This window comes from Biomphalaria glabrata, chromosome 2 (genome assembly GCF_947242115.1).
Source record: "Biomphalaria glabrata chromosome 2, xgBioGlab47.1, whole genome shotgun sequence".
Lineage (NCBI taxonomy): Eukaryota > Metazoa > Mollusca > Gastropoda > Planorbidae > Biomphalaria > Biomphalaria glabrata.
In genome coordinates, this window is record NC_074712.1 from 49,351,628 (window position 1) to 49,372,913 (window position 21,286).

A 21,286-nucleotide genomic window follows, 5' to 3' on the forward strand; every position below is an offset into this window, starting at 1 on the left:
ATTAGCAAACAATTTGCTGATGTTGAATAGAAATCCAAACTTTTCATCTAACGTCTTCAGACGACCAAATCGTGTTGTCATCTCCTGGATTAGTCTATCAATAACTGATTTCATAATGCGAGTTATTTCTTCAACCGCAGCGAGTCCTGCATCACCAGCATTTTCACCAGGCATCTGTTTTCGACGTTTAATTCTTCCTTCTATCCTAATTCCCAATTTTTCACACAGAACTTTAGCTGCATTGACTGCAGTGATGCAAACATCTTCTCGAATGCTACTTAGCCGTTGCTGCAGTCCTTCTAAATCCAGTGCTGCGTCATGGAAATTCATTGATGGATCTTGCAGTCGTTTTTGAATCCGGTCAATTTTTGACAAAACTGCATGCCAGAAATCAAGTAGAGTGATGAAATTGAAATTCATCACATTTTGAAGCAAACTGTATGCATCATTCTGAGTCTCACTAGTTTGAGTACCATCTTCATACAGGTTTTCTAACAGCTGTAAAAATTCATCAAACTGTTCGTGGATTGCATTCACCGCATCTTGTCTTGCACTCCAGCGTGTTGGACATTCTCTCTTCAATGTAATTCCAAGCAATTCTTTCATTTTCTCCCATCGAACAGTTGAAGCACTGAAAAAAACGTAAATTTTCTCAACTGTACCAAAAGATGTAACAACAACTGGATCCTGTTTTGCAGCATGTAATCCAGCTAAATTCAAGCTATGGTTGTTACAATTAACAAACGATGCTTGAGGATTTCGAATGGCAATTCTTTGTTGGAGTCCGGACAGTTCTCCTGCCATTACAGCTGCGTTATCATAACACTGAGATCGACAGTCAACTATAGGAAGGTTGTCTGCTTGCAACTGTTCAACAATAACATTTTCTAGTGTTGCTGCATCTTTTACATGAAGCTGAATAAAACCAAGAAAAGATTCTTTGATGGTCACTTTTTTGGTTTTGAAATTAACATCAACAAACCTAATAACTTCTGATAACTGTTCCCGGTGTGCTAAATCAGGTGTTGAATCTAGTATTAGTCCATAATATTTGTTTCGTCGAATATCACAGAGTATCTGCTTTCTGACAGTAGATGCAAGAAGACTGATAAATTCATTTTGAATTCTTGGTGACAGATATGAAACTGAACCCGGAACATTTTTAGAATGCTGTAGATGACTTGATAATAATGGATGAAACTGAGCAATTAGCTTCATTGTGGCCAGGAAATTCCTATATTGTAACATTCGGTATCATCTTCAGCAAGACTTTCACAGTGACCACGTAAAGCCAAATTTTGGCTAGTTAGAAATTTTATGCAAGCCAGAATTCGTTTCAGCACTTCACGCCATTTCTGCTTTTCATTTTGAATTTGTTTCTCAACTTCCATATCAATCAACATACCTTGTGAAATCCGATGTTCCAATTCCTTCCATTTAGTAAAAGATATTCGATGACTTGGACTGTTTTCGTGATCCCTCAGTCTCTCTGTGTGTCGCCAATTACAAAATCCAGAAGATAACTCAAATGACGATCTAGAGTTACTGCTTGTTGAAGTGAATAATACACAACAGAAACAGTACACTGACTTTTTAGAAGGGTAATAAAGCAACCAAGATCTGTTGACTTCCTCTCTATTGGGAAGACTACGTTTAAACCAGTGATTCCCAAAGTGGTCTATATAGACCCCCAGGGGTCTACAAAGACTTCCAAGGGGTCTACGAAAGAGAAAAAATAAATTGGGGGTCTATGAGATGTCAATGGGGGTCTACGATAATGAATTTCATTTCATTTGTGACTTTAATTTTCACTAACATTAATGCAATTATTTCCTACACTAATATGTAAATGTACCTTTAATCCTTTAAATATTTATACTGCTATTCAAATGAAAAATAAAGATAACGTTCAGAATACAGCCACAAAATCTCTCTTCGACATCATATATAGAAGATGATGCCTTTGTGAGCGTCTTACAATATCTCGGAAAACACTAACGGTAAAAAATTGATTTTATCTGCCCTTGAAGTAGTTTTAAAAACTTGTATTACACACAAACCTACATCTGATATTATGAATTTTTTAAAGCAACAATACAGTTCAAGGGCATATCGGTGGTATAAATTATAACATTAAAAGCTACTTATGTAATTCTTTGCAAACGACATATATATACAGTTTCGGATCAACGGTTTAGCAGGCTCTGACAGGATGCCTAAGGGTTGCTTGCTCCTTATTTTTCCTCAGGGTTGACTCACAACACCTTTCCCATGTTTGGGTATAGCTGCAAAGCAGAGGTTTGAATTCAGTTCTTCTGCTAGGTGGGTAGAAAGCGCCCGCCTTTCCAAAACTTACTGGTTTTAGCGCCAGTTACTCATCTTCGCCCCTTCTCCTGTTAGTGAAAACAGTTCTGCGGACTCAATATTTGAGCCACACATGAAAGATCAAGAAATACAAGATAAACTGCTTTTTGTGAAAACGTTTACAAGAATCCCAAAAGCAAATTACTGAATTAATATTTAATGTTTCATAGAACAACAAATTCCTATATGAAACTTAATATCCGTAGCAACGGATGATGAGCCTACAAAAAAAAAAACAACTTCCAGTGTGTTTGATTCCATAAATATATATTTTGTTATTTTAATTGGTTTAAATTTAAATTTTATCAATCTGTATAACTTCAAATGTAGATTTAAATTGCCTTTTCACTCTTAGACTCACTACAGTTAGACATTAGTTTTTAAAAATGTTGATGAATTTGCAAAATGCAATACAAGTAAACAGGGGGTCTACGGAAAATCAGAAACCATGGCAAGGGGTCTAGGAGACATAAAAGTTTGGGAACCACTGGTTTAAACCATGTTAAAGTCATTGAACGGCCTGCACTTACTGCAAAATTAGCATCCTTGTTCTGAAGGAGACAACTTATTATTTGAAAGTATTTCCAAAAAAAAAAAAAAGATTACTTTTTAAATGTATCTAGATCTAGCCAATACATCCATCTTGATGCGAGAAATGTGCTAACTTACATATCGAGACTTAGAAATTTATATAATATATAAATATAAATATAATTTATGTCTGAGTGTGTTTTAGTTTTACAATAAATAACTATAATAAATACAAAAGAAAAAAGAAACCTTCTCTATTGATATTTAGTTACTAATATTGACAGGTGACTTCATAATTTTGCATTTGTTAGACGGGAGAATGGGGAGGAGGCACGCAGCGAGGGACAACCAAGGGGGAAAAAAATCCCTACACCAGGCGAATGATTTATCGCTTGTAGTTGAGTAATCGGACGGACGACATTGGGTCTTAATTAATGACGTAGACTCGTGCATTCAAACTCAAGCTTTAGATCGAATACCGAGTTCATTATGTAGTCGATACCAAATTCATTGTATAGTCGATACCATTGTAGTTAACGGGAATGAAAATTGCGGAAGCACAAAAGTAGTCCCTATGGCAGCCCTATGCGACTCCAGGAGCTACTAGAGTACTGTAAATAGGGCTTTCTGTTTGATGGCGCCCTATAAATATGAAGCGAACACGAAAGTCCTCTCTTTTCCCCACATACCTTCCTATACTTTTGTTCTTATTTAACAGGAAGTCATATATCTGTGCGAGGTAATACTGATCGATTCTTAGAAATGGAAGAATGTTGACGCTTTAGATTCACGGGTCTCTGATTTAAAGTAAAAACAGTGTCAATCAAAGACAATGACGTCATGCAGATCAATTCCTCCACCCAGTAGTGCCCCCGTACCTGAACAAATATGTACCCCCATCACCTACTTCCTACTTGTGTACTGTACTGTAAGCCACCAGTCTTTAACGGCGGTTTCTCGTTCTAGAATGGGGAAGACACAAAAAAAAAATCGGCAGGTCATTATTTAAAGTTCTACAGTCTGATTGTTAAATAACTTCTGCTAACAAGGAAAGTTTACAATCTGATTGTAGCCTATTTACTCGTGTATTGTTTTTTTAAAGGTAGCTTCGTTGTTCAATTAAAATGTTTGTCTAACCTATTAGTCTGCACGTTGGCTCAAATCGGTTTGGACCTACACTTGCAATGCTCCCTACTTAAAGGCGGACACAAAATCTCGTATTGAAACTATTTGAATATTGGCAATAATATCATTTAATTTGGTTAATATTCATACATGGATTGTGTGCTACAGCTACAATTTTTTTTTTATATATTAACCGGCTTCGCACCGCTCCCCCTTCTTGTCAGGACGTTACAGCACCTTGTCAGGACGTTACAGCACCTTGTCAGGACGTTACAGCACCTTGTCAGGACGTTACAGCACCTTGTCAGGACGTTACAGCACCTTGTCAGGACGTTACAGCACCTTGTCAGGACGTTACAGCACCTTGTCAGGACGTTACAGCACCTTGTCAGGACGTTACAGCACCTTGTCAGGACGTTACAGCACCTTGTCGGGATGTCTCTCTCCTCCCCTTGTCAATAGCTTGCTCTAATCACGGGTAAAGAGTCAAACGAATGAGGATTTAAAAAATTTTCAAATGTCTTTCCGTTGTACATTGAAAGTCCTTGTTTACCTCACGCCTACTTGTGGCCCATTTCTAGTTGCACTTGTCTTCCATCGCCTTACTCTCCCAGACATTTCCAGGCTCCCTTAATTATATGCAAGAATGAGAATAGAAACATTCAAACAAAATGATCACGTCATTCATTCAATTAGTTTTTCAGTGCTTATACTTTCATCTGGGCCTGTACTTTTATCTTTGGCCTGTACTTTCAATTTTGCCTGTACTTTCATCTGGGCCTGTAATTTCATCTTGGCCTGTACTTTCATCTTGGCATGTACTTACATCTTTGCCTGTACTTCATCTAGGCCTGTACTTTTATCTGGGCCTATACTTTTATCTTGGGCATGTACTCTTATCTTTGGCCTGTACTTTCATTTTTGCCCGTACTTTCATCTGGGTCTGTACTTTCATCTTGGCCGTTACTTCCATCTGGGTCTGTACTTTTATCTGGGTCTGTACTTTCATCTGGGTCTGTACTTTCATCTGGGCCTATACTTTTATCTTTGGCCTGTACTTTCATCTGGGTCTGTACTTTCATCTGGGCCTATACTTTTATCTTTGGCCTGTACTTTCATTTTTGCCTGTACTTTCATCTGGGTCTGTACTTTCATCTTGGCCTGTACTTTTATCTTGACCTGTACTTTCATCTGGGTCTGTACTTTCATCTGGGCATGTATTTTTATCTTTACCTGTACTTTCATCTGGGTCTGTACTTTCATCTGGGCCTGTACTTTCATCTGGGCCTGTACTTTTATCTTGACCTGTACTTTCATCAGGCCAAACCACATTCTATAGAAGTTTCGAAATTACTAGCATTTAGTTATGTCTTTATTTCAATCTTGGCGACTTTCTAGACCAACGAAATAATGGCACAAACATCAAATTGAACGTGTATGTTTCCAACGAAATAAAATAAGTCAGCTACAAATGGCCGACAGCTGATCAAATCGATCACAAACTATCAAGTCACTTAAAAAGAAACACTTACCAACACTAACCTTGTTGACTGGACACCCGATACACCAAACAGCTACGCATTATCCGCCATTGAAGAAAATCTCTAATAATATAAAATGGAATATTTTGTATGTTTAGTTTTAATCTTTAATTCAAAATATAAAACTCAATACAGCGACTTCGATTTGTTATGGCATTAAGCACTATTTGGTATGCAATTGTTGTTCTAGAATGTTCAGGCTATGGCATTAAGCACTATTTGGTATGCAATTATTGTTCTAGAATGTTCAGGCTATGGCATTACGCACTATTTGGTATGCAATTATTGTTCTAGAATGTTCAGGCTAAAACTGCAACGTTTTTTATCGTAAGATTATTTTTGTTTCTGTCTATGTGTACAGCCATTAAAACTATGGAAGAAACAAAGTAACTGAAGTATTCTTGAACCCAGTTCCTCTTGCTGATTGTATAGAACACACGTTTATTGTTCATTGATCTCAGCATTAATGGCAGCCAATCGTCCTTAACGAGATACATCCTGGCATCAATGGAATTTCAGTGGAGTATTGGGGGTAGGGGGTTGTCCTCATTCAAGAGTCCCTCCGGGCTCCCACTTGAGGTGGCCCCCAAATAAAATGCCTTAATGTCTCAGCAATGGTGTTAGGTTTCATAGGTCTAACAAGTCGACGTTTTGTTTGTGCATTAGCCAGAGGCTTACATCTAAACTACTGGTCATCCCTGTAGGCTAACGGTGGCTTATTTATTATTAGAACGGAAGTGACTGTCAATTACACCACAAAGTGCTTAAATGTTCACACTAGAAAGAAATCACTTGTCTGCAACTTCTATCCTCAAATAACATTTAAAGTACACAAGTAAATAGCTACTATTGAACAAAAAAAGTTGTACGATGTCAAGTTTAAGATGTTTATATAAATAATCCATATTTCCTATGGTCTCAGGCAACCGCTGGCAAATCATCTTTCGAACCCCCAGTGGTCGCCCCACAGGATGCTGTGATTCAAAGATGTGTACTTAATCATACATCTATTTTAGTGCGTTCTATGCAGCCCTGGGATCCATGATAGTTATACAAGTCTTACACACACATACAATTATTTGTCTATTTAATTACAGATCTATAGATCTATGCAGATCTATATACATTCATCGATCAACCCACCCAGATCCATCTATGAAATAAAAGCATGTATTATTAATTAATTTTCTTTTATACTGACCAAGTTTTGATAAGCCAATCAATGGTAATGTACACAGTACACACCACGTAACTTGAAGTTGTATACAATGTTTGATGTAGTTGAGCTTGGACATCTATTCCAAACATTAAAAAGTAAAACAATCATTGGTTGGCTACCCATCTAGGAGAAGGAAAACTCTGAATCCAAACCTCCGCTGCCTTACGGCTATACCCAAACTCATTAATTAGGCCTATATTAAAAACAGAACATTAGTAAAGGTTACAACTTACTCCCACTTTGCCTATATTTGGTTGTAAATAAATCATTGTAGTTTCAAATATAGACATTATTTGTTTGTTCTACATGGTTCGGATGTTCCTTCAGATATGGAGATTAGTATGTAGGCCTACTTGCCAAAACCTGATGCAGGACTGCCGGGGATTGAAGCGTACGTGGTTTAAACCCGCTACCATTGAGATCATCAATCGATAGTCTAGAGAACATATACCACAAGATCCAACTTACCTTTAATTTGGTAGTATAAAAAAATGAATAATTGTTTCAGTTTTAGATCTATATACTTTATCTAATGTAGAGGTTACATCAAAATAGTCTTGATAAAGCTACGCTAATAATTTAATTAGCGAGACACACTATAGACTACAATGAAGATTTGATCTAATTTCTCAAGCATTTTAGATGATAAAAGTAGCAAAGTAAACTAAAGGTCGAGTTTAAAACAAATAATAGCTAGTTCTAAATAGATAATACATGTCGTACGTTACTCGTACACAAACAAATGAGATATTGCACTGAAGAGAGAGAGAGAGTGAGAGAGAGAGTGAGAGAGAGAGAGAGAGAGAGTGAGAGAGAGAGAGAGAGAGAGAGAGAGAGAGAGTGAGAGAGAGAGAGAGAGAGAGAGTGAGAGAGAGAGAGAGAGAGAGTGAGAGAGAGAGTGAGAGAGAGAGAGTGAGAGAGAGAGAGAGAGAGAGTGAGAGAGAGAGAGAGAGAGAGAGTGAGAGAGAGAGAGAGAGAGAGTGAGAGAGAGAGAGAGAGAGAGAGAGTGAGAGAGAGTGAGAGAGAGAGAGAGAGAGAGTGAGAGAGAGAGAGAGAGAGAGAGAGAGAGAGAGTGAGAGAGAGAGTGAGAGAGAGAGAGAGAGAGAGAGAGAGTGAGAGAGAGAGAGAGAGAGAGTGAGAGAGTGAGAGAGAGAGAGAGAGAGAGAGAGAGAGAGAGAGAGAGAGAGAGAGAGAGAGAGAGAGAGAGAGAATGGAAGAGAAATTAGACGGCACAGTTGAAACAATCAGAAAGCACTGTATTGTCTGGGGTTGTTTCCCTTTGCAAGGCAGACGACGCATATCAAATACTCAGACTGCGACACGCAACAAGAACATTAACCATCCATTCTTGACGATTGTTTCTCGAAAATTGGTTTTTATTTCCCTTGTCTAGAATTGGCAGACGTCAGGCTACAACAAAAAAACTATTGCTCACGTTGAAAGATGATATATAAATAATTCCTTTGTTGCCAGGCGGCATGTGTTGCAGGTGCGGTCAGTGCATTTGAATATTTATTTTCAATAAAACATGATAGATTTTTTTTTTGACATCATATTGATCTTACACAGTATTATTAGAAAGACAATACATGATGACAACACGGTCCAGTTATGATCTGTTATAATCATTATTGTCATGGTCGAACTATTATCACGGTCCAATTATTAGTGATTATGTAGCTAGCTGATAAGTTTAAACGATCAAGGACGCTTTGAATGAGAACATTGTAGGTCATAGGTCATATTCAGTTGAATCATCATACTTTGATGTTCTATATTCTATACCTTAAAGGAGCATGACCCTTTATATTATTTTGCTAAGTGGCTCGGGGAGTATGGCCAACACCCAAAGTACTTGAAACTAAACGTTTTTATTCAACTTTGGCCGACGACTTCGCAAAATGCCGGAAAATCCCTGGCCACTATCCGTTGTACTGTTGAAAGACTTCAGGTAGCTGTTGATTCTTGTGTAATATCGGTTGGTGTTGCTGTGACGATAATTTTCTCTTCGTCTGCTGTTTTAAAATTAAAGATTATGTTCTTAGTGCCTTCATTTTATTCTTCTGACGGCGGCTTCGTTGTGACTATTATTCCTTGGCTCGTGCGAAGCAGAACTTTTGGCGCAGCCGTTTTGGCGCAGTGGAAGTTTTTGTTTTCGCCGCCGTTTTAGCGCATGACATTTTAGCGGATAAATTATATATGTTTATTTGATTGTCTTTAAAAAATGATTTTTTTGGATGTAGGTTTGTGTTTTAATGCATTTTTAATGTGAAGAATAGTTTGTTTTTGTACATGTGATTTTGGATTTAAGCTTTTTATGTAATTATTGCAATGTATTTAAAATCGTAATGTGTGTGGGGTGTTTAATTTTGTCCAAAAAAATGAATGAAACAATGAATGAAAAAAAAACAATGCAAAAAAAAAATCTACGCAAATATATATATATATATATATATATATATATATATATATATATATATATATATATATATATAAATATATATATATCCTCCTTCGTGATTGAAGATGAGCACATTTCTCATATCTTATGAACTCGAAGATGACTGTAAAGTCCAACCTTCGCTTTAGAAAGCCGGCTGCATACGTGACATTAGTAGGTTTGGTCAGTTGCAGATCGGCCTGCTTCTTCTTTCAGCTTTAGGTTGCACTTACACTACCATGTGCTCAACAAAGCGATGTGCAGATTTGACAAATAAAAAGTTTTAGTTTAATTCGATATATAATAAATATGTATCTTGTTGTAAAACGTACTGATTTGTTTGTGTATCAATTATTATAATTAAAAAAATTAAAACACTCTCACACAAAATCTGCACATGAAGATTTCCTGACTACTTTGTCTCTAGCCATTTCCCTAACTGGCAAGCCAAATTGGCCAATTTCGAGCTTTGGCCGTAAAACGTATATTTAATAGTCAATTTATCATAATTTATGTGACAAAAAAGCATTATTCATTTCTTTTCTAGCCGCCTATCAAGGATGTTTTCTGGAGTCAGTCAGAAGGCGCCATTTCTCTGTCAGCCCCGGTGACTACAGCCCAGAGATGACTACCACTATCAGCTGTAAGAAAAACTGCGGGGATTTTAATTACAAATATGCTGCAGTCACATCCGGTAAGTTGTTTTAACTTCAAACCTGTAAAAAAACGCGCCAAAAAAAAAAAGAACCAGCAACAACCAAAACTTTACTCTTCAAACGCTCTAGTCTGGAAAATCTTTCAGATATCAATGGCATGAAATAATCGTTTGATTCCGGTCAATATATTTTAATCTCACCTATCCTTTGACTTTCGTCGTAGGGGTAAGGTGACAGTTCGTCGTATGGGAGCTGTGACAGTTCGTCGTCTGGGATCTGTACTTGATACACATCTGCCGTAACAGGTTGTGGATATCTGTACTTATCAGACGCTTTAGAACTTTCACCCTTCTTTCTACTTCTGGTGTGTTGTTCATCTGCAATCCAGTACCCTTCTTTTATGCTCGCTCTCCAGCTGGATTTATCCAGTGCCACATTTTCCCAGCTATTAGTACCAATTTAACATGAAACAATATTTAACTGACAGTTGTTAATACTCATCGGAACTCCTTTTTTTTTTTTGGTCATAAATGTTTTAGCCCTTATGAAATTACAAAATGGCGTCAGATTGCTAACGTAGATATATTTTTAATTCTATTTGTATTGGGACATTCTCTTCACTTTGACTTTATTAGCTCGAGAAGTCTGCTACTTTACAACATCATCTCTCATTGTTGTGCAACCATTAGCAGCTGTTCTCAGAACAGAATGCAACATTTGAATGAACATCAAATGAATTCAATAGCAACATTTGAAAGTCTAAAAACCCCGACCTTTATAAGCTGCCCTTTTGTTATCTTTCAAAAGAAAAGAGCGAGATCAAAGTAAAGAACTGTAAATATTCTTACGAAGGCCTTGATACTATCACTTAGCAATCCGTTAACAGTTTTCAAATAAAATATTAACCAGGAGGAAATTACGATAAATACACCTACAACAAGATTACAAAGAAAGTTTGTGTTTTCGTACAAACTCAAAGGCGGTCGGGGTCCATTCATAGGTCCGTAATGTAAGTAGATACAGATTTAGACATTTTCAGCCTGAATATAATAAGTTATAAACAGCAAGCTACAAACAAACGGTGACCTGACAAAATAGCGCCGACAAAATAGCTCGAAATTTCCCGACAAAATAGCGCAAGACAATATAGCGCGGACTTATATATGATGTGTATAAAAGTACCCGGATTATTAGTAATTTAATGTCCTGGGCAGCATTTTTTTGTAATGTTTCTATGTTTTTCAATATTAATTCATCTGAAAGTATGCCACATTTGCAGAGAACGAGAGTACTTTAAATTTATATCATTCCTCTTTTTCACCAATGTTTAAAATCTATAGCTTGCTAAAAATATGATTTTGAAATGAGTTGCTGTTGACCCCGCTCAAGCAGTGATGGAATTTCTACGTGACATTTTCTACAATTTAACTTTGTGAAAGTTTCTATAGTTTAACAAGTTAAGCCGACTAGTGTTAAGCCGACTGACGACCTGTTACCACATACTACGGACATACGAGAGTATATTAATGTTATTATTATTATATTGTTAATATTCATATGTATTCAATGAACTGATGATTGGGAAGGTATGGTTAAATGTGAGCCTGGCTTATGTGATGTTGTTAAAGGATTGATCGTTTTCTAAGGGGCCAATCTTTCAATCAAAGCGTCGAGGAAGAAACTTTTCCCTTTTGTGACAATAGCAATATTGTATTTGTATAGGTGGGCGTTGCAAGTGCTTAGTTCATAATGTTTTAAATTATATTGAACTTATATACATACTAAACATACTAAATATATTATTTCACTTTTAACAAAAATTAAACATTTTATTTAAACTTTAGGTAGCTTTTAACACATGTAATTTAATAATACAAATATTTTTGAAAGATTTTATTTTTAGAATACAATTGAAATCGTTTGCATAAACTTTTAAAAATATACAGAATGATATTCTTATCATATGATATAGTCTCCTGTGACTTTTGCTATTAATAGTTAATAGTGTAAAACAACGTGTATGTTTATGAAAAAACAACAACAAACAACTGCTTGCATATTTACTTAAAAAAATTAATAACTAGCTTTCAGTTACAAAATAATTAGCCTTTGTATCAGAACTTTCAAAAGTCTAAAATATGAAAGTCATATATTTTCAAAATCTTTTTTAGTTTTTGTGATCTAAACGGAACGGACGGACAGATAGAACACACAAAACTAATAGCGGTTATTCCCCTTTCGGGGGCCGCCAAAATAAGGGTCAGGGGTCACAATGTGGAAACAATGAATGCTTCCATCCTACTGAATAGGCTGATGTGTTTGTGTGTCGTTGATTGCCTTTTATTACGATAACTTTACTTCTGGACAATACCTATCGTTATATATACTGCATATTTTCTTCTATGTGACAGTTTTACATATGTATGTTACCTTCACAAAGATAGTCTGTTTGTCTGTATATTCCATTCATAGTTTTTAAGATTGTATTTATTCTTTTTTCTTTTTTTTTTTGCCATCAAACTTATGCTTACTAATTTATTTTCACTACGAACAGGCAAATTTTGTTACTGCGCCAACACACTTCCAGTCAGCAGCCCAGCAGACGACATTAATTGTAACCTCCCTTGTGTTGGCGCTGCCAATCAAATGTGCGGTGGAGCTGGACACGTCAGTGTGTACGATGCCACTAAAAAGATATCCGGCCTGTCCGTCTCCACGGACGCTAGCAACAAAGTCATACCGTAAGTTTGGTGTTGTACAGCCAGCCGAATGTCGGAAGTAAACAGACAATGTCAAGGATGGAGAATAATGTGAGGGAAAGTTGTTGGTTTTTTTTTCTGGAGGGGGGGGGGGGGAGGGGGCAGAGATGTTTAAATTTGTTGACATTACTTACTTAGCCAGGTCCAATAACCAGAAGGAGTTCGCGAAAACAAGCGCTCGTCTAGCGAGCGAGAACATAGAGTTATAATCACGATGAAGACAGAAATATTTAATTTTAGATCCTAAGGCGTCTTTGAGTCTTCTTAGAGCTAACTAATGGGCAACTGACATTAGTGGGGAAAGGTAAAAACTATTGGTCGTTGTGCTGTTAAGATAAGATAAGATAATTTTATTGATCCAATCAAATGGAAATTCAGTTTGACTACAATTGACAACCTCAGCGTAACTACTTTACAAAAACAATATGGATGAATAATTCGAACAACATTCATTCACGAAACACATACACATTCACAACCAGCGTTTTATGAGTTTGACTTCTAACATTCACATATTACTCTCGTCAGCCCTAGACCAAAGATGCTTTGCAGTATTTGTCTCATAGACCTCTGGGAATTAAAATGGAAACTACTTATATTATTTCCTAACGTTTAAGTTGTTTCTTGTGTTTCTGCTCGCCCTTAAATGAACACCATGAAATATAATTGGAATAAATATGTTTAAAATACTTTAACTAAAATAAAATAATATCAATGGCAATGTCTTCGATTTACAAGTTCAGTATTTCCCATGATTACGCAAACCCAATTGCGACCTGCATACTTTTCCATAACTGATGCAGACAAAGCCGATGTCTTCTTTTTTTAACGTCTTCTGCGCTTGTTCTCTACAGCGGCTTTTCTTTGCTACTCAAATGTTTGTCCGCGGCCTTCGTGAGAGCTCTCCAACTGTCTCTTTCAGAGGAAATCTGCTGCCCGCTACTTTCCTCTATGCCAGCAAAGGAAAAATGGCCCCTGAGTTAATCTTTATAGCTCTTAAAAGGGGGGGGGGATTCTGCTTCGCCCTCCTTCCTAAAATCACTGCCTTTGGCATGCAGTCGCCCCCCCCCCCCCTTGCGGGATAAGTGTCCGAACCTTCAGTGATGTCCAGTAGGGAATCGGCGCCAACGTGGGCGCCATTATCCCGTTGATTGTTAGAAAGGCTTTTATTCAACAACCAGGCCTGGACATGGGATTCCCCATCCCGTGTCCTGTCTGAGGACTCCCAGCGGTAGACAGCCATATCGGTTGAATGGGCCAAACCGGGCCGTGCCGCGTACACAGCGCACCGTCCCCGTTCCTGGACCCCACTCGCTACAAGTGGCCGAGAACAGTGCTGACTGCGGGGAGTTTGTCTCATATTCCTATAATATAACCGCCACTGTTCTGTGCACGGGTCGCCACCCCAGCTAACGGGATACTGATGACGGCCCCCTTAAAGGAGCGGCGTGGCGGACTTTTTGGTCTGGGGTGCGGGCTACTTGTTCCATCCCTACCCCGAGTGAGATAAAAAAAAAAGCTCACCCAGAGGGTCCCGCAAGGGCCTGGTTCGCTACTCGTACTTAGCCTATCTAGTTCCACTACTAGACGTTACCACCGGGGGCGCCACGCTGAGGCGACGGGTAGCTGGAATCCTCCGGAGTGTCCGAACCAGCTCAGCTGTCGAATGAAAAGTAGCATGCTCAGGCGCTATGGACCAGTTTGGGAGGGGTGGAGATTATCCGGAGAAAGTTTCCTTGTTGCCTTTTTTAAACCCAATTGAAAAAAAAAAAAAAAGTTGCTGGAGTCGGAATAAGAATTCGAACCTCCCTTATGGAAAGTCACTTAATTATAAACTAGAATGTTTTATAGCCTATTGTAAGCTTAACTTTTTTAGTGATCTAATTCTCTACACAGGGCTTATCTCCGCCTAGTACATCTCCTATCAGGAAAATGATAACGACTAATTGATTATTAATAACTAAAAATGTTTGATTGATTCACGTGTTGTCATTGAAGCATTGTGCGAAGTTTCCACTTGATCCGACTACAGGAAGTGGGAGGGGAAAACGTGTACAATGTCCCCCCCAGACAGAAAGAGTGAATATAAACTTTGTAAAAATGTTGTTACGATAAAAAAGGAAGGCTAGGAAAAGAGAAAAACTGGGATGATATTGAAATAAACAAAAAATGTTTCGTCATTTTGGAAGATCACTTTTGCAATCTGAATAAAAAGCGATTTGCATCCGAACCGACGAGTCTCGGGTTTGAATCACGGTGAAAATTTGGATGTAAAATCCTGAAGCTCTCGGAGTGCCCCTACGACCATCCTAATCTAATTAGTTGGGGAATAGTTAAGGGGATTGGTCGTTGTGGTAGCCTCATGACACCTTCATTATTTGTAGGCCACAGAAAAAGGTACCCTTTACATCATCTGACCTTTAAGGTCTAAAAGGAATACTTGCTTTTTTTTTTTTTTTTTTTTACTATTTATAAGATCTAATGGATGGAATAATTTTGCTTTTCTTTACTATTTGTAAATGAATGGTAGTTCTCTCTTGTTTCCTCCCTTTGCCCACTCGTTGTCTCCCCTTCACCATTACATGCATGTGTTTTTTTTTTTTACATCTATAATAGTTAAATGAGCTAATAGGTTCGACATTTAAAAAGTAATGTATTTCTTTACATGATACTTTCAGAGTGGCCACAACGGTAAACATTGGCCTCTCTGTCTCTGATGGCCCAGAAGCAGTGTACGCTCTGGATTACGACGACGGATCAGGGCGTACCGCTCTGAACACCACGAACATGCTGACCACAGTGTACTATATACCAGGGGAGTACTCAATCAAGGCCTTTGGTAGTGATGTCAATCAGTCACTGCAGGTGAGTTTCTCACTAAAACAAGCAATTAAACACGCCCTTTGGTAACCTAAATTATATTTTGTTTTGAATGAAAAGAACATTGTTGGGCGATGGATATCTCGTCCCCCTGTCTGTCTGTCCGTCTGTCTGTCAGGGTTCTTTTACACGTTTTTCTCCCACTTCCCATTCTTGGATCATGTTGAAACTTTGCACAATTATTCAGTGTCGATGACAACATATGAATCAATAAAAAAAATTAACAAATTAATTAATTATTGGTAATTGATTTATTGTATTTTATATTGAAAAAGGGAGATTCATCTTGCAATATTGAGACATATCGAAGTAATTGTGTGGTTGTTTCCGTTATATAAGCTTTGGCTTATTTTTAAAAGAAGTTTGCTATAAATTTGCTCGTTTTTTGTTAGAAACGTTTACTTAAATTGAAAATTTATTACGCAACCTCCTTACACGAGTGTACGCAACCTCCTTACATGAATGTACGCAACCTCCTTACATGAGTGTACGCAACCTCCTTACATGAATGTACACAACCTCCTTACACGAGTGTACGCAACCTCCTTACACGAGTGTACACAACCTCCTTACATGAGTGTACACAACCTCCTTACATGAGTGTACGCAACCTCCTTACATGAGTGTACACAACCTCCTTACATGAATTTACGCAACCTCCTTACATGAATGTACGCAACCTCCTTACACGAATGTACGCAACCTCCTTACATGAATGTACGCAACCTCCTTACACGAGTGTACACAACCTCCTTACATGAGTGTACACAACCTCCTTACATGAGTGTACGCAACCTCCTTACATGAGTGTACACAACCTCCTTACATGAATGTACGCAACCTCCTTACATGAATGTACGCAACCTCCTTACACGAGTGTATGCAACCTCCTTACATGAGTGTACGCAATCTCCTTACACGAGTGTACACAACCTCCTTACACGAGTGTACGCAACCTTCTTACACGAGTGTACACAACCTCCTTACATGAGTGTACACAATCTCCTTACATGAGTGTACAGAACCTCCTTACATGAGTGTACACAACCTCCTTACATGAGTGTACACAATCTCCTTACATGAGTGTACGCAACCTCCTTACATGAGTGTACGCAACCTCCTTACATGAATGTACGCAACCTCCTTACACGAGTGTATGCAACCTCCTTACATGAGTGTACGCAATCTCCTTACACGAGTGTACACAACCTCCTTACACGAGTGTACGCAACCTTCTTACACGAGTGTACACAACCTCCTTACATGAGTGTACACAATCTCCTTACATGAGTGTACAGAACCTCCTTACATGAGTGTACACAACCTCCTTACATGAGTGTACACAATCTCCTTACATGAGTGTACACAACCTCCTTACACGAGTGTACACAACCTCCTTACATGTGTGTACACAACCTCCTTACACGAGTGTACACAACCTCCTTACATGAGTGTACGCAACCTCCTTACATGAGTGTACACAACCTCCTTACATGAGTGTTACGCGGGAAGCTACGCTCGTAAAATCTATCCATTTAAGAACTGCTAAGTATGCCGCCAACGACTTCTTTCTGCAGGAAGCAATGGCAGCAACAACAGTTCGTGTAGACGCACCACCAGGAGAATCAAACGTCACCTGCGACACACTGTTTGCCACTTTTGAAATCGGCATGTGCACTTTCACCATATGGTCAGGAACTAGCCTCCAGGTCAACCTGTCGGTCAGCAGTGTCGTGTATTCCATCTCCATTGAAGGTGGGTTCCGTTGTTTGTCCCGATCACTCTACAATCTTCTAAACCTTTGAGAACAGTTTCACATGCAAGGAACCTATTCAAAATCATTGACTTTGATCAAGTGTTCCGCTCATTGAGGTAGGGGACTAATTCAACTTTACAAAGGCCTTAAGCTATTTGAGATTTGGGGTCCTTTTGCGTCCCTTTATAAGTCCCTGGGCTGTTTCGATACTGCTGTCGCAGACTACTGAAAACAAAAAAAAATATTGCAAAAATGGTGAATACGAGGGTGAAATCTGAATTTCCGTAAGAGCATATCGCCTGCTAGATATGACCGTGAAAACGCCATCTGCTTTACTGTCTGGTTATGAATTTGGCTCCTACGCATGTGCTTAATGCAGCTTGAGCTCTTGCTTTTACGTACTAGAAGTGCGATGGTGATGTCGGATTTTTAATATTGCTTTAGGATTTTTTTTAATTTCATTACCGCCAGACGGACAAACAGACAGTACAAATACAGTAGCGGCTTTACTTTAGGAGGGCCACTAAAAAGACCAGTCTAACGAAGGCCAAATATCTCAACAGACATTCAACGATTCACACATCACTTAGTTTTTTCCATGTATCTCCACATAGGCAGCTTTGGAATTTTGGAATGGAGGTGATAAAAGGGAGACTAACCGAGTAGACTAGAAATCTAAACATATATAAGCTGATACTCTGACTCACTAAATCATTTCACTGTATAATACTATATGAAACAAGGTTACAAAGACAGTTTGTGTGGAAACAAAAACTCAAAATCGGAACCCGAAGTGGTCCACCCAGGCAGGTAAAAAGACAGGTTTCAATATTTTCAGAAAGAATATCAGAATGAAATTCTATCAAAGGCAAATGACAGAGAAAAATGGAGAAAAAAGGTTGACTGATCTTACGTGTCCCAACGGTCCAGCAGACCAAGGGATAGGTGAATGTGAATGTGAAGTTAGATGTGAACCTGGCCTAACTGATGTCTTATAATGAATCTAATTGATCTAATTGTTTTGTAAAGGGCCAATCTCTTATTTAATGCCTTAAGAAAAAAAAACATTTCCGTAGAATAAAAAAAATAAAAAATTCTCTAGTTATGAGTATGGGGCCGCATTGTAGCTTACGCGATGATATGAAAAACTACTTATTAATTGTTGTTTTAAATTATGTTCCATTTATATGCATATTAAATATATTTCTTCACTTTAAATGTAGTAGTTAGTGTAACAGAACTTATTTAACTTAGCAATACATATTGTAAAAACATTTTTTTAAAACAAAAAATCAAAAACCGTTTACATAAATGTGTAAAAAATAAGGTAAAAAGTAATCTCCCTTACTAGATAGCCTCGCGTGTTACTATTAATAGTGAATAGTTGTAAAAATGGTGTATTTTTATATAAAAAAAATGGTTGCATAGTTGACTTTAAAAATTACAATTTTCGCTTTCAGTAAAGAAAAAGTAGCCGTTGCATCAGAACTTTCAATGGTCTAAAATGTCGTGATGTCAGATTTTCAATATCTTTCCTAGTTTACGAGATCTAAACGGGACGGACGGACGAACAGACAGACGGACAGACAGACAACACAAAACTAATTGAGTCCATTGTGGGTAGCTAAAAATGAGATCTCTATTTCAGATCCACCACTTTCTTTAGCGGGCCCAGCCTTTCAGAGTTTAAAAGTGACTTCCGGTGATACTAACCCAGCAGTGTACTTGCTGTATGCTAATGAGTTCACGGTGTCAGGTCGAATCTTAGGCTACGAGATGTTTGTGGACTCATTGGGGTCAAGTACGATCTCACTTCTGGTAAGTTCAAATGTAATCTTTTTACTCTAGTGCTCTAGTGTCTTCTTTTACCGCATTGTCCTAGTTGTAAGGTGTTTTATTCTCGGTCGTTGATTGTACTTCCGATTTTGGGATTTTGAAATTTGGGATTTCGAGAACGCCACTGAGTCCACCCAACGTTAATGATTACCTGACATAATTTGGAAAAATAGAGACAGTTGGTCGTTGTGCTGACCACATGACACCCTCGTTAGCCTTTGGCCATAGAAACAGATGGCCTTTACATCATCTGCGCTATAGATAGCAAGGTGTAAAATGGATACTTTTCTTTTCTTTAGAAACACGCTCTAACAGTCAATAACAAAGGCACCTCACATGTTTTTAGTTATTCTGTTCTTGAATTCATTGGTCAATGTAATATCCCCGTTGTAATACAAGTTTAAATCAATATCTGTCCAAACATTAGCACAAACACAAAAATGTCGACTGCAACGTCGTGTATAGTTTGTTTTGTTTCGTTAAAACAAATGTTCTTTTGTTCGTATCAAGACCTTCCGCTATCTGAAAGTAAAGTTTTGATATACAAATCATAAAACCTTAAAACAAACAAAAAACAACTGTGTTAGTTTAGTTGCAGATCTTTTAGTCAGCATAATACTGATTTGTATATGATTTTCATTCTAAAGATTTGTATAGGGTGCAGAAAAGTAAACTTAAGATATCAAAGATTAGTACAAGGTTCAAAATAATTTACTTATCTTTTTATGTTATATAATACAGACGTTACTTCAAAAAAGATGATAACGTCCTACGCTTCATGCATTTAGTCATGCATGATAACCATTGACCTAAATTCTGACAAGTCACTGGTTTTCCAGGCTGGCTTAGGCAACCCATTCCATGCTCTAATAGCATTAGAGAAGAAGGAGCATTGGTACAAATTTAGATTAGATTTTGTTTTTGGTATTTGAAGTTTATGGTTCAGTGTTTTTGGTATAATTGTTACTTTACTTTTGAGTCTTCTGTCCTGAAGGCTTTCTAAATTTAGTGATTTAACTAAAGGTGTTACTCTGGTCAAATGTGAATATTCGTTTGTTATGAATCTCACTGCTCTATTTTGTGTCTGTTCCAGTTTTTTAATGTTTTCTTGAGTTGAGGGGTTCCAAACAGAGGATCCATATTCTATTATTGGCCTAACCAAGGTTAAATAACATTTTAGTTTTATGTTCTTATTTGATTTATAGAAATTTCTTTTAATAAACCCTAATGCTTTGTTTGATTTTTTAAAATAGTTTCGTCAATATGTGGATTCCATGACAGTTTTTCATTTATTATAACACTTAAATATTTTGTGTTTTTAGTCTGTGGAATTAATTCATTTTAGTGTTTTTGCTACTCTTAATAACGTACATTTTTCTTAAGAGACCATGGATTTGTTTATGATTTAGAAACAACATTATCTTCGAGACTTGCGTGTCTGCATAAGTACACTATATGTAGTTCCCTAAGCTATTTTATTTCGAAGCTTTAATAAGAACTTAGAGCTAATTTCAAGGATTCTATGTATAAATAGATTCTCTTTACTTAGATTCTCTTTAGATAGATTCTCTTTGGATTACCTACGTATGTCTTATCTGTCCACTAGATAATGAAGCCAGGATGTTCCAGCGGCTCTTACTGCTATAGTAGAAACATCTGCACCAGTGGTACCTGTGAGTCATCCACGTCCAGAGCAACCAGCTGTCCAGCAGCTGAACAATTCTGTGGCCAGTCTTCCAAGTGTTACTCTTCATGTTCTGCTGCTGCTTCCCGTTATTCTAACAAGCCAGATATTTATGTGGTAATAAAGTGAACTGTCCAGGAACACATACAGTAGAAACAAAACTTAACTATCAAACATCTTTTTATTGGGCTCACAAAAATATAAACATTTAAATTAAATCAAGTTAGACACTCATAGATACATCAAATATGCATTCAAAACGAGAAGAACCGTAGTCTTTCTGTAATTGTAAAATATGGACAAAAACATGACGTCATATAAACTGAAGTGTTAAGCTAAATAGGTGAAGTATTATAGCTGTAGTCTCAAAACAGTTTCAAATAAACTTACTCTATATCAAGCAGTTACACCAAATGGACCTCATTCACCAATTGTAAACAAACACCATTTAGCCACGTGATTCTCCATCTCTTCTATACAAATTATGTAATACAC

General features: G+C 37.5%; 1 protein-coding gene across 3 annotated transcripts in view; it reads left to right on the forward strand.

Annotated features, from left to right (window-relative positions):
• Positions 1-21,286, forward strand: part of LOC106077240 (uncharacterized) — a 107,775-nt gene that overhangs the window by 14,544 nt on the left and 71,945 nt on the right. For all 3 annotated transcript variants that reach the window (XM_056021082.1, XM_056021084.1, XM_056021083.1), the window contains exons 3-8: positions 9,768-9,914; positions 12,431-12,617; positions 15,314-15,500; positions 17,093-17,270; positions 18,920-19,089; positions 20,714-20,908. In XM_056021082.1, coding sequence (XP_055877057.1) covers positions 9,768-9,914; positions 12,431-12,617; positions 15,314-15,500; positions 17,093-17,270; positions 18,920-19,089; positions 20,714-20,908 — 1,064 coding nt within the window. The remainder of the gene's footprint in view (positions 1-9,767; positions 9,915-12,430; positions 12,618-15,313; positions 15,501-17,092; positions 17,271-18,919; positions 19,090-20,713; positions 20,909-21,286) is intronic.